Source organism: Sphaeramia orbicularis, chromosome 7 (genome assembly GCF_902148855.1).
Source record: "Sphaeramia orbicularis chromosome 7, fSphaOr1.1, whole genome shotgun sequence".
Classification (NCBI taxonomy): Eukaryota; Metazoa; Chordata; class Actinopteri; order Kurtiformes; family Apogonidae; genus Sphaeramia; species Sphaeramia orbicularis.
The window spans coordinates 34,242,661-34,256,172 of record NC_043963.1 but is presented as its reverse complement, the minus strand read 5'-3'; the positions used below and the strand labels follow the sequence as shown (position 1 = coordinate 34,256,172).

Genomic DNA, 13,512 nt, shown 5'->3' with positions numbered 1-13,512 from the left:
ATTATCTCCATGCAGGTATGTTAAAATGTGAGAACACATCAGATTAGCAGCATTAAAAATGTTTTTATTCCATAGTTTTCATGTAGTATATCAGTAAATACATGTTTCTTTGCTTCTAAAATTAAACGCATGGTGTCCAGCTGAGTGAACATTTTTGTAACTCTGTGATTAAATAGATTCATAAAAAATCTATTGCTTTTTTTTTCATGCCTAAAGAGGACTAAAAACACTCCAAAAAAAATCTTGATTAAGGTTGTCATAATTCATGCATGAAAGGGTTAATGTCAGTGCAAAAAAAATTTCAGATACTTAATTTCAGTGCAAAAAAAAAAAAATAAATAAAAATTCAGATACTTAATTTCAGTGCAAAAAAAAAAAAAAATTCCGATACTTAATTTCAGTGCAGCACTAGAAATTCAATAGCTTTTATAATTCAAAATCTGATGGGACATATTTACTTCCATACACATGCTGCAAACAAGATTAAAAAAAAGAAAAAACTATGAATGTACATATAAAAAATAAATAAATGAAAATTCACAGTATTCAATTGTACTCTTTTACACTGGCCAGAGTTATATTCAAAAATCTTTTTCAACATTTTTCAGAAAAGCAAAACTCAAGTGAAATTGACGATATCAGTGTAGTAACAGTGTGTGGCCACACTCTTGTCCAGTAGGTGGCGGTATTGCAGCGTAAAGCTTGTACTCACCGTGTACACACCTACAGACGAAGAAGAAAACAGCCGCGAAGAAGAAGACGACCATAATAAAGTATCTTCCTCGTGAACTAGCTGGTTGTTTATTAGTTTTCGCTCTGTGGATAACTTAATAACACATTTATAAGAGGTAAGATAAAGAGCTTTAACGAATGCGTCGCCTCGGGTCACGTACAGTTTTAATTAAACTGGTTTTAATGTCAAACTAGCTTAATGCTTCCACCTCGCATTGAAGGCAGTTTATTTAACTGCTGTTATAATCTGTAATGTAGGCCTGTTATTGTACTGTGGTCTGTTTATTTACTGCAGTTAAAGTCACGAAACTGCCTAATTTTGTGCGGGTAATGTTAATAATTTCTTGTATGATTACATCTCTTCCCATCACAGTCATGGATCCTGTAAAAACCTCGCATGGTAGTGATGATTCTGATACTGTACATGTCACCTCCTGGGTGTCAGTGTGTCCCAGAGGGCCCTGGAAGGTCCAGAAGAAGCCAACAAAGAAGAACAGACAGCAGATGTGCTCTTCTTTATGTGATACATGTATGTACTCCATGACATGTTCAGTGTCTGTCCTTCTGATTTATACTTGTAGTTATTGCTCATCAGTGAGCAACTAATAACCAAACCATTTTTGGCATAGATACACTATTTTCTGCTGACTTACGTCCATTCTGCTACATGTCAGAGCCAACATATTACTTTTTACTCTATTACAGTTATTTATAAGATTAATTTTCTACATAATTGATAATAATTTTAGTAATTTTAAAGTCCAACACACAAATGCAAAACACATGATTAAAATACAATAGTAGTTTCTGACCTTTGTGTCAAGCAGTGTGTCATCTGATGAGCACTCACAATTATCTGACGTCCCTGTAGATCACAGGTGTCAAACTCCAGTCCTTGAGGGCCAGTATCCTGCATGTTTTAGATATTTCCCTCTTCCATCACACCTGGGAGCCATTATATCATTATCAGGCTTATGCAGAGCATGATGATGAGCTGATCATTAATTGAACCAGGCGTGCTGGAAGAGGGAAATATCTAAAACATGCAGGATTCTGGCCCTCGAGGACCGGAGTTTGACACCCCTGCTGTAGATGAAGCAGGATATTTTAAAAAATACCACCTCCAGCTTCTATAACAGTAACAAAACCCTTTATTTATGTTTCAGTCTGAATAATGTAATTATTTCACATAGAATTATATATCAGTCAGAGGAACTGAACCTGTACTTATACCTTAATACTTTACCTGCATTTTTTTTTTTTTTTTGAATGCATTACATTTTACATTGTTGTATTTATACTTGAGTAAATGATCTGAATACTTCAGTCATGAAATGTTGCTCACACAGTGTCTCATCTCATCCAGCATGCCCATCGCATCCCTGTCCGAGGCTGGGTTCACTATGTCAAGTCCGAGTGCAGCTCAAAGCAGCCACAGATAAAGAACAGTCATCAGTATCTGGTAAAGGAAATGAGCAGCCGTCAGACAAACCTGCCCAATCAACCCCTGAGATTAGAGATGACATGGCCACACCATTCCCACGGTGTCGGGACTCTGTGCTGCAGGTTCCACTGGGTGACTGGACAATACTGAGACTAGGAGAGGGTCAGTGTGATGTCACAGAGGCCTGTCTGGAGGGGATGAAAGCTGGAGAGAAATGTGAGGTAAGACTGAGGAGGATACATGTTCATATGAAAGGGTTAGTTTGGAATTTTTAGAGTAGGTTTGTATGAGATATGAGGTCGAACACTTCCTTGACTGATTAGTTTGTTTCTAATCAGTTACACTATACAGACTGTAATGATGATAATGGTGGTTTGTCAAAGCAAGATATGAAGGCTTCGTTCCCCATGGATGCAAAGTAAAGTGGTCAGAATATTAGGTTAATATTAGCAGATTGTTTAGCATTCATGGCAGTACTTCTTTCTGCATCTTCAAATTGGAGGTTTCCTGACTGCATTAACTGTACCTGTGGTTTTGTACACACTGTCCCTGGATACATACCCTATATAACCCAGATGAACTAACCCTTTAGTCGTAGCTGTAAATATTAGTAGTAGTAGTAGTAGATAGTAGTAGTGGTATAAAAAAAAGTATAATTTTTTTTCATTTTTGCTTTTTAGATACATCTTTCTCCAGTGGAAAATGGTTCAAATGTCTCTTCAGGTGAGACTGCAGATGCAAACCTGTCTTTATGTGCCACAGTGGAACTCCAAACATTTACACCAGGCAAGGAGTCCTGGGAAATGTCTCCTGCAGAGAAACTGGAGTGGGTGAAATCTCACAAGGAGAAGGGTGGTGAGAGATTCAGGAGTGGAGATGTGTGGGGAGCTGCAGACAGCTACAGCCGGGCTCTCAAACTCCTCATCACTCTTGATGGTCATGTCAGGGAATTGGACAAAAAAGGGCAAGTGCAAGAAGAGGACGAGCAAAGAGACACAAATCCCTGTGAGACAACAGAACAGCAGGCCACAGACTGTCCAGTTCTCTCTGCTAGTAAGTACAAAACCATCAAAGCTGAGCTCCATTCAAACCTTTCGTTGTGCCAACTCAAACTAAACCAACCACAGTGTGCCAGGGCCAGCGCTGCTAAGGCCACACAGTTGGAGCCTGGGGGGGCTAAAGCCTGGTACCGGCTGGGACAAGCATGCCAGATGATGAATGACCTGGAGGAAGCTAGGAAGGCCTTTAGGAAACTTCTGGAGCTACAACCAGATTCATCTGCTGCTCTGAAGGCTCTAAAAGATGTGGCGAATAAGGAGAAGGAGACAAATGCAGAACTGGGACTGAGACTCAGCAAAATGTTCAGCTGAGGACAGAATTTTGAACAAAAAATTAATGTCACACACTGACCTCAAAACACAAATGTTAATGTGATTTATTTATTTTTTTGGTTTGCTCTTACACCAATGTGCATTAAACTACTCTTTTTTTTTTTTTTTTTTTTTTTTTTTACTGAAGACTACATCAACCATTCATCCATCATTTTATGAACTGCCGAGTCCTTGTGAGTGCCTGAGCCTATCCCAGCTACCAATGAGCAAAGGTGGGGCAAAGGGCTACGACGTCAACCAGTATAAAAATATACATATATAGGAAGTGCTCCTGGTCTCACAAAAGGCATTGAGATGAAGCTGCATGTTTCTTTTATTACATGATGATTTTGGTGTAAATTTCCTGAACATAAATATATTGAAAAGATTAAATCTATGTGTAAACTCGTGCTGAGATCAGCCTGTTCATGTATGTTTTTGTGGTTGGCCACATGGTGGCGCCCTTTACATGTCTAACCTGTACAGCTGGTGGCTCATTTAGATCCCCTTCCGCATACACGGAAGCAAAATGCCGAAACCCGGGATCGAACCAGGGACCTTTAGATCTTCAGTCTAACGCTCTCCCAACTGAGCTATTTCGGCATGTAAGAATACAGAAATATTACCATGAAAAGCTAGCATGTGTCCGGATCAGTAAGTGGTACCAAGTCTGTGGAAATGTACAGACAACAATAATAACAGATATATAAAGAAAACAGCAGTGATATAAAGTGGTGTTTCAGTTTTGTGTAGCATGGAAACACTAATTTACCATCTTCTATTTGTTTCACAAGTACTTTTATCCTTCTAACATTACTGCATAATATATACTTTATTATTCCTCCCTTATGTGCCAGATATCAATTATATGTGTATTTTCTAACCTGATTTTCAGTGATTTTTCAGACTGTATCTCGGAAACTACAGCCAACTGGTATGTTTTTTTGGGTTTTTTTTTCTGGAGGCATTTTAGTTGTAGATCAGTGAAGTGTTATTGTCAAATTGTGCTTGTGTGGTAAGTGACCTAAATCAGTGTTTTGCTATTAAATATGATATTTTTGATTCAATTTTCTTTTCTGGATGTTTTAGGGTGACTAGTTTAGTCTACAGCAATGTTTCATATCATATGAAATAATCATGTCTTGGCAGCATCACACATCTCTTCAAAGTTTTTCTCTAATAATTTTTGATCAAGATTATTTTGGCAAAAAATGAATAAATTTACTGAAAATGAATTTTCTCAGCTCAAAAAAATCCTTAAGATATTTGCAAATACTCAAAATCAACTAATTTGTAGTTACCACTGGACAAAATGTGTGTGGAAAAATTCTGATTCAAACAAGTAACTAAACCTGACAGATATAGTGAGATTAGCATTTCCAGTAGCTGCAAGTCTTAGGCCAGTTCTAGGTTGGTTGTTTTTGCATGGTTAAAATGAACATACATATTTATATCTCATTCTCTTTTCTTCAGATACAACAAGAAAATACAGTGAATATGTGCACAGCCTTATAAGACAAAAAACTAAAATAATTAGGTTCTAAACACTGGAGTCACTATTTAGTGTGACCCCTGACCCCATGACAAGAAGAAGCACAAACAATTAGAAACATCTGATGTGTTGAATGAAATGTGGTATAAAGCATTAAAGAAATGTTAAGTGCAAAGGGAGGCCACACTAAATACTATACTTTTTGGTTTATAGAAGTTTTTTTTTCACTTAACACTTTTAAAATTCTGTACATACTTCGCATATATCCACATTGTATCTTAATACAAAGACTGAGAAATGCATGTGTGGTCATTACAACTTTACCTGGCCAACGACTTCAACACAGCTGTAAATTTAAGAATCTAAGGCATAGTGGAGTAGAGGTATAAAGAGGCAAAAAATGGAAATACTCAAAGTACCTCAAATGTATTTTTAATACAGAATTCATATAAAGTACTTTGTTTCAATCCACCTGCCTGACTGTAGTTCTATTATAGAATATATACAGAGAAAACAGCAATGGTGTCTTTTTGTCCTCTTTAATGTTTCACAAAGTCAGAAAAAGATTTTAAAAATGTATTGACAGATGTAAAGTTTTACTTGGTGATGTACATTGCTGACAAGTAAGGCCATAATGCAACAGGTACAGTTAGAAAAATCATACATATGAATGTTTCAGTGTTCAACAGTAGAGTGTACTGTCTTTCCCTCGTACACCCTTTTATTAAATGCGCAACAGTTCCACAGTCATATTTTACCACCTTCGTGTCAATGTCCTTTAGTTTTTTGTGATCTTTTTTGATCTGTGACAGTTTGAGCTGCTGAGAGTTGTCTCCATGCGTCCACAATGAGCATCAGTGGTATGACGATCCACAGCACATTCAAGAACACAAAGTAGAACCAGAAGTAAATGGGGTGTCCCAACTCGCTGTGAGCGTAACCATCACGATGCTCTGTGAAGAAGTAAAGCACTGCTCCATACAGCTGACCTGGAATGAGACGATATAACAACATGAACAATGGTTCAGTGATTCAGAAAAAGTATACCAAACAGATACACTTAAACTAAAAGTATACAGGTTTAAGAAATGTTTTGGATTCTGCACATCATTTTCATAATCAGCTAGAGGATACCTAAAAAGAACAAAAGCACTGTTACATTCTACAATCATTTTGCATTTATGATGGATTTGGTCACACCTCTTACCTAAGGAAATGATAAGCTGCAGTACATATCTGTAGGGCTTGTTCGTTAAGAAAGCAAACACAGCCCAAAAGCTGAACGGTCCCCACAGACATGCAGTCACAGTCTCCATACAGACAGTGAAGTTATCCGCTCTACATGGGGAAAACATCAGAGTTAAATTAACCACTGATTTTCTGATTTTCTCCTATTTGAGAGAATGCAAAATGAACTCACATCACATAACGACTGTCTCCTTTAGAGTACTCTTTCCCTGCAAGAGACAAATATGAATCATGTAGATCTAATATGGATTACTGTTATATAGATAGATAATAGATGTTTTTGTTGTTTGTACTCACACAGCTGTGAGAGGAAGCTCTGGTCTCCTGGAATAATATGATAAAACAGACAGAACCAACCCTCAATGACCCCATGGATGAAACCACAAACAGCAAACCAGCACACAGCCAGGCGTCTCCAAATCCCAAAACTGCCATAGTCTCCTTTCTGACCGGTTATCACCCAGGTAATAAGTAGAAAGACCCCAGATACAGAAAACAGGAACGCCAGGATCTCGGACATGGATCGGTCATTGGCCACGTAGCTGGGAATCAAGAGATCCCGTGGCCAGTAGGGATGAACAACTCCAGTTTCTGAAGGAGCATCCATCATCTGTTTGAAAAAGACAGTCATCTTTATTTACTGTTACATAATCAATACAGTATCCATGACCTGCTCTGTACTTTTACACACTGTTGCACTTAAATGCAAACTTGAGCCACTTTTTTTTGCAGTACAATATTTTCATTGTGATATTAGCACTTCAGCAAGGAGCTGAATACTTCTTCCACCACTGACTAAATGCACTATATTTTTAATAAGTCAAAAGTCCAGAATATACATCACAAACTGATTTAAAAAGCAATTGGAGGCTCAGATTACTTAGTGCAGGACTTCAGCTGTAGGGTGCAAATATAATGCACAATAAGTGTGTGTTTGTCCTTACCAGTACAGATATCCTATAGGTGTTCAGCTGCACGGAATCAAAAACAAAATAATATCAATTAAACTGAAAGATGAAAGGGTCCAAACCAACTATACTACAGTTCAAGCAGTGAATGGATCCAGGTAGCCAAAACACGGAACTCTGTGCTTAGGGGGCGGTTACATTTGGTTATACAGTAACCAATCAGACTACAGTAAGCAGAGCACATGTGATCTACCAGCTCGTTGATTGGCTGTTGAGCTCGGAACATGATCCACATCCACCAATGAGAGCTGCTTCTTCTTAGAAAATATCACCCCTTTTCGTCTTCCAATTTATAAACCAACCCCGTACATAGTGGTGAAAGGTGAGGCAATTTATAAAGATGACGGTTTCAGTCAGTGATTAATGAAATGTTCTCGCTATATTTCGCTTTAACAGATAAAGAAAAGAAAACTAAAATTTACAAAGTATGCCTTATGTCACAGAATATGGTCGTAAAAGCACAGGAGTGCAAAAGTTAGTAAAACTGTAACAACTCTAGGTTTGGTAGCAGTAATAACCGAATTGAAATATAACATAAAACTGATAACAGATGGAAAAACCCACTTCTGAAATGTATTTGTATTATCATTATTTTTGAATAGACCTTTATTTTGTTTGTTTATCCTATTGTTTATGCTGTTTTTACATCATTAGTGTTTAAACTGTAAAAAGCTCAACCAGGGACGAGAGTTGCAAAGTAACTACCGAATGAATGAATGAATGAATGAATGAATGAATGAAGTTTCAATTGCTCTGAGGAGGTAAGCATGATATCTGTAAGCTGTATTTTGCAGAAAAGGAAGCTAAATCTGTAAGTTTATTTGTTGTTTTTCTATACATAAATCAGGTGCATGTTATTCAGATACCCATGATTCTTATTTTAAATGTAATGCCATATTTCCAGAGGAAAAAAAGAACTCCCAAGCCGTGTCAGGGACGTTATCCCTGCCGTGACCCGGATTCGAACCGGGGTTGCTGCGGCCACAACGCAGAGTACTAACCACTATACGATCACGGCGAGCTACTGGGAGACATGCTGTTGAAGGTTTCACCGGCGTTTATGAAGCAGTGCGGGGCTGATACTCACATTCTGGTGAATGAGGATGTTGTGAAAGCCCACCTGGGATTACATGCTGTATGTTCTCTGTATGTAATCACATTTCCAAACAGGCTGAGCGGACAGAGTACAGAGCAGAGCTAGCAACACACCAGTACAACATTTTAAGCTAGCTGTTAATTAGCATTTGCGTTGTACGGTACCTTGTACATTTGGATATTTCTGGTGTAATTGTGTAGCCGAATAGTTTCTTAACATTTTGAGAAGCGAGTACTACACCAGACAAACTTTATACAACGCACGACTGATCTTCACAGTCTTAAAACTGATATTCATGTTTTACAAACTCCGCCTGTCTTTAAGTTAGAGCGCCAAGGAGCAGTGTAGTTAGCCAGCCACAATGCAGTCAGCTGAAACAATACATACACATATCAGGAAAAGAAAAACTTGCATGAATATTTCAATGCCAAATTTATTCAGACATCACGAGATTAATACAAGTTACCTTTGACCTCCACACTACTGCTTGGGTAACGTTATGCAGTAGTGATGGGACTTTTGGCTCTTTGAAGGGAGCCGTTCACTGAAAAGAGCCGTTCAAAAGATTGGCTCTTTTAAGTTTTTTTGTATTCTTTTGAAACACCAATGTTTTAATGACTAAATAGGCTACATGTGATGATTGACATTACATTTTAAAGGTGTTTAATTGGCGCGGCAGTAAATATTATCTGTCCGTAAAAAAGAATAGTTAGTTCAAATGTGTGGGCTAAATACATGACATGAGAGGTGACATTAGGCAAATACTGGAATTACATTGTATGTAACTACGGCAACATGAACATAAATATATGTAACTACTAGAAAGCTGCACAATGCACAAATATCTTCAAACGGTTGCTCTTCAAAGTAGAAATAAAATGTGGTAATAAGAAAAGGAATGCCGTGATGAGAAATAGAAAAAAATGCGCACACTTTGGCCTGCAGATGTATGCACCGGATGTTGCTACAACCGAACAAAAAGAAACAATCTTAGCAAAAAAGAAAACAAAGAGGGTTTACAGTGATGCTAAATTGACAGGCAATAGAACACTCCCCCTTTAAAAAAAAAAAAAAAAAAAAGGAACGGCTCTTTACAAAGACTCGGCTCCCATCGTTCATTTCAAAGAGCCGTTCAAAAGATTCGATTCGTTCGTGAATGTCACATCACTATTATGCGAGTTATTCTTTTCCTGATGTGTGTATACATTATTTTTGACTGACTGTGTGTGTGTGTGTGTGTGTGTGTGTGTGTGTGTGCTGGTAATGTTAGCTAGTAATGTTGCAAAGAAGGCTAGAGTAACATGATGTAATGTTGACTAGATTTTTGAGTGGGAACTGGAATGATCTGTCCATGATGCCGATTTTAATATCTTACTACTTTTAGAATTAATTAATATTAATTATTAATTAATTAATTAATTAATTAAATAAATAAATAAATAAATAAATAAATAAAAGAACAGGATTGTTTTGTAATTGAACATACAAATTTTAATATATTATTTTTCATGTTCGTGCCATCATGTATCAGTCCCATATGGTCTAGCGGTTAGGATTCCTGGTTTTCACCCAGGCGGCCCGGGTTCGACTCCCGGTATGGGAAGTACTTCTTTTAACCGTGCCAGTGTGTTGTTTGCTCGTATTCTTTTTATATGCGACTATTTAATCAAACCTTAAAACAGCTTTTGGGGGACTAAAATTAAGAAAATGTAGGTAACTACATGGCGTTAACTCAAACAGTGAATAATAGGCTTGCTACAAAGGTGTCATTGCCACAATAGTATTCAGATATTTTTAAATTCCATACATACAGAAGACTTCAAAATACAGATCTTAAATAAAATGTGATTTGCAGTGAATTGTTCACAACGACCGCCGTCTGGCGTTTGGGTTACGTATGACGTAAATCACGTGATTTGTCACATGCTGTTACACGGAAGCCGGGAAGCTCGGATTGACCGTCTGTGTTGTGGCAATAACGACGCTAAATACTGTTTCTAAAAGACTTTGAGTGAGAATAAATAGCTGATATGGGCTTGTCAGAAATGGAGGAATCTTGTCTGCAACTGGATGAGAAGCTGCTACGTTTTATGGATCAGCTGGAGTTACTGGAGGAGAAACGAGCCGCTCTCAACTCTCTCATTGAGCAGGTACCTCCAGAGATGACACCCAAACACATGACTATACGTGGTTTAGGCTTGTAAGCTTTAAAAGTATGGTCTAACCTCTGCACCAAAATGTGTTTATGTAAAACTAATGAATTAGAGTTGAAACACTCATTTTATTGGTAATAATATCAATAACCAGCAATTCCAAAAAAGCAAAATGTTTCATGTTTACTCCTCATAGTATCCAAACAGAACTGTGTGTTGGAGGCATTGTATAATGTGTAATTGTAGTGTTTTGGATTTCAGACTGCTTAATCCACCTTCTAGTACTTTTACTTCACTGCTTGTTTATGTAGTGTAGCCTATGTTTTATTTTGTTGTTATGCCACTCTTCCATTTTACACAATTATATAAAGCTGATATTTTTTTCTTCCTCTCAGGGATGGTTTTCCATATCCAAGGCACGATATTCCATGGGAAACAAACAAGTCTCAACCCTTCAGTATGCCAGTGAGATTGAGCCATTGGTCTGTGTTAGTGCTAGGTGAGGAATTGCTTAGATATTATTACCCCGCCCCCCGAAGGGGAGGCAAGGGTAATAATGTTTAAAAAGTTTTTGGTTGGGTTTGTCTGTTTGTTAACACTATGGCAGCAAACCATAGACATGATGATATCAGCCGGATCGATGCCAAAATAAGCTACAATACATGAGGGGCGGGGTTTGTTGTGCCTGGCACCACTTGTGTATTTATGTTTTTTGTTGAATTACTGTCTGCTAGATATAGCCATTACTTTTCTCTGTATTGATAAATTTGATTTATGTGTTACAGAACACTAGATAATGGTGAGGTAAAGTTCTGCACAGAAAAGGTCACACAAACAAGTGGCAATGAGTCTGGAACTAACGTGAGTCCAGTAGAAGATATTGGACCTCAAGAAACAAGTAAGTTGGTAATTTATTTGGTGATTAAATAGATGTTGTTGATAACACTGGAAAAGCATTAAAAAACATGCTGTCAACTATTTTACTCCATAGGTGTCAGGAGAAGAAACAAACCTAAAAAAGACAGCACAGAAAAGGGCGGTAATGGAAAAGAAGTCAGTGAAAAACTTGCTGAAGGTCCTCTACCAAGAAAAAGCGACCAGAATCCTCAGCAAGATCCACTTAAATGGTTTGGCATCCTGGTTCCACAGTCTCTTAAACAAGCACAGTCATCATTTAAGCAAGGTATGATTTCAGCTGCTCTGAAATGAAGAACTCATCCTGACTACATATTTGCAGAATGTCGCTGAAGATTACATGATTTTATTTTCAGAAAGTACTTAACTATATAACAAATACATGCAGCTAAGTGAGGATGGTCATTCCATTACAACAAGCCTGTCCTTCCTAGTTCATAAAGAGTTTCTGGGAAAACAGTCATTAAAATATTTATTGAGTTCAGCTGGACTTGAAATTTTCCTCAATACTTTGTTGACATTCACAGCAAAATTCCATTATTAGTATGTGCAGTGTAAGTCTCAGCAGTTGGTTATTTTCCACTGGACTGCATGGTGATTTTTACTGAACATCGAAGCAACCCTAAGGATAATTTGCTATATGGTTATTACTGAAATCAAATTGAAAAAAAGTAACCGAATGAAATATTTTCACTTCATAAAATATCTGCACTCATTTTCATCTTTTTTTCTTCAACCAAATGTTCATTCTGTGTATTTAACTGTAGTTTTATTATCACCTAGTACTCACTGGATCCTATATAAAAAATTACTACCACATTATTTTTGCTGACTATAGATTTGGAGCTGAAAAAAAAACAAGAAAGTGCTTGATACAAACTGAGAGGTTTGTGAGACCTGAATATTTACATGGATTTTAAAATTAGCAGCTCAAATTTAAGTTTGATCTTGGTGTTTTACTGCAGTTGTAAAGTTATAGATCATTGTAATAATTGTAGACTCAAGCCAATGGATAAAGTATCTACTACTTTATAGCTAATATGCAATTCAGAAAGATGCAATGTGGGAAAACATCCTGCAATTACAGAACATGTTGGAAAATACAGGAATAATATGCAAGTACAAGAAATTGAACCAAATCCAGAAAACACTGCAAAATTTGATAACCCTGTGGGTAACACTATCGTTACATAAATCAGTTATAATACAATGTTTTTGTGTTATTCTAAAATAATTCAAATGTAATTTTTGTTTTGTACAAGTGTCAGTCATAAGCAACACTGAATTTTTAATGTCAGTGGTATCTTTTATATTGTGTGGAGGTTTGAACTGCTAACACAGTCCTTGGTGTATTCATAGTATATTGTTGATTATCTTTTTTTTTTTTTTTTTTTTTCTTGTCTGTCATATCACAGTAATAGAGCTGTCTGCTGAGATTGCATCCCTTCAGACTGCAGTTTTAAACACCAGACAGGAGCTAAAGCATAGCATGAAAGAGAAACAACTTCTTCAAGAGACAGCCCCACCGTGTCTTTCTGACACAGTGGTACACTGAAATGAAGTGTTGAGTCAAGCCTGGAAATGATGAAGAGAGAAGCTTCCACCTGCAGAGAGCGAGGGATAAAAGTCAGCGGATTGTGCTTTGTGGGCCATCAAACTCTCAACAGTAATCCCGTTTGTGGATTTTCAAGTGAAGATCCCAGCTGCAGCAGCTCCCACATGATGATTAATTTGTAACAGATTAGGTTGAGTTGTGTTTTTGTGACTGATTAAATTGTGTTCCCTTTGAGATGGGTGCTGCTTTGAGGCTACTCATGCTTAATTAAATGCTGTAGATTTAATCTAAATATGATCAGAACTTGTAAATGTTTCTTTAATCTTATGATAAATGTACTATGCAATGTGTGTGGCTCTTGTGTTTTGTATTATTGTGTGTTAGAGGATTGAATTAAAACCATGTTCCTATAAAATAAATAGCTTTTGCAGTATATGTTTTTCATTTAGTTTGCACCATAGTAATCTGACCTTTTTCGACATTACTAGAATTGAATTGCTACATCAGAGTAAAACAGCTTCCGTCTATGCTTCAGACAT

The 13,512-nt window shown here is 37.1% G+C and overlaps 3 protein-coding genes and 3 non-coding genes across 6 annotated transcripts; 3 read left to right on the top strand and 3 right to left on the bottom strand.

Annotated features, from left to right (window-relative positions):
- Nucleotides 1-735: 735 nt before the first annotated feature.
- On the top strand, nt 736-3,954 carry fkbpl (FKBP prolyl isomerase like). The gene is made up of 4 exons (XM_030137723.1): nt 736-848; nt 1,106-1,261; nt 2,099-2,397; nt 2,857-3,954. The coding sequence occupies exons 2-4, from the start codon at nt 1,108-1,110 to the stop codon at nt 3,544-3,546; spliced, it is 1,143 nt and encodes a 380-aa protein (XP_029993583.1). The 5' UTR covers nt 736-848; nt 1,106-1,107; the 3' UTR covers nt 3,547-3,954.
- Nucleotides 3,955-4,076: 122 nt separating this feature from the next.
- Nucleotides 4,077-4,149, bottom strand: trnaf-gaa (transfer RNA phenylalanine (anticodon GAA)). The gene has a single exon. It is a non-coding gene; the product is annotated as a tRNA-Phe (tRNA).
- A 1,305-nt stretch (nt 4,150-5,454) lies between these two features.
- ebp (EBP cholestenol delta-isomerase) lies at nt 5,455-7,370 on the bottom strand. The gene is made up of 5 exons (XM_030137894.1): nt 7,231-7,370; nt 6,584-6,896; nt 6,459-6,495; nt 6,246-6,376; nt 5,455-6,027 (listed from the first exon to the last, which is right to left on the bottom strand). Exons 2-5 carry the CDS (start codon nt 6,894-6,896, stop codon nt 5,807-5,809), a joined length of 702 nt encoding a protein of 233 aa, XP_029993754.1. The 5' UTR covers nt 7,231-7,370; the 3' UTR covers nt 5,455-5,806.
- Nucleotides 7,371-8,200: 830 nt separating this feature from the next.
- Nucleotides 8,201-8,272, bottom strand: trnah-gug (transfer RNA histidin (anticodon GUG)). The gene has a single exon. It is a non-coding gene; the product is annotated as a tRNA-His (tRNA).
- Nucleotides 8,273-9,881: 1,609 nt separating this feature from the next.
- On the top strand, nt 9,882-9,953 carry trnae-uuc (transfer RNA glutamic acid (anticodon UUC)). Its single transcript has one exon. It is a non-coding gene; the product is annotated as a tRNA-Glu (tRNA).
- A 311-nt stretch (nt 9,954-10,264) lies between these two features.
- vma22 (vacuolar ATPase assembly factor VMA22) lies at nt 10,265-13,407 on the top strand. Its single transcript, XM_030139578.1, has 5 exons — nt 10,265-10,500; nt 10,899-11,002; nt 11,289-11,401; nt 11,495-11,686; nt 12,834-13,407. The coding sequence occupies exons 1-5, from the start codon at nt 10,381-10,383 to the stop codon at nt 12,971-12,973; spliced, it is 669 nt and encodes a 222-aa protein (XP_029995438.1). The 5' UTR covers nt 10,265-10,380; the 3' UTR covers nt 12,974-13,407.
- The last annotated feature ends 105 nt before the right edge of the window (nt 13,408-13,512 follow it).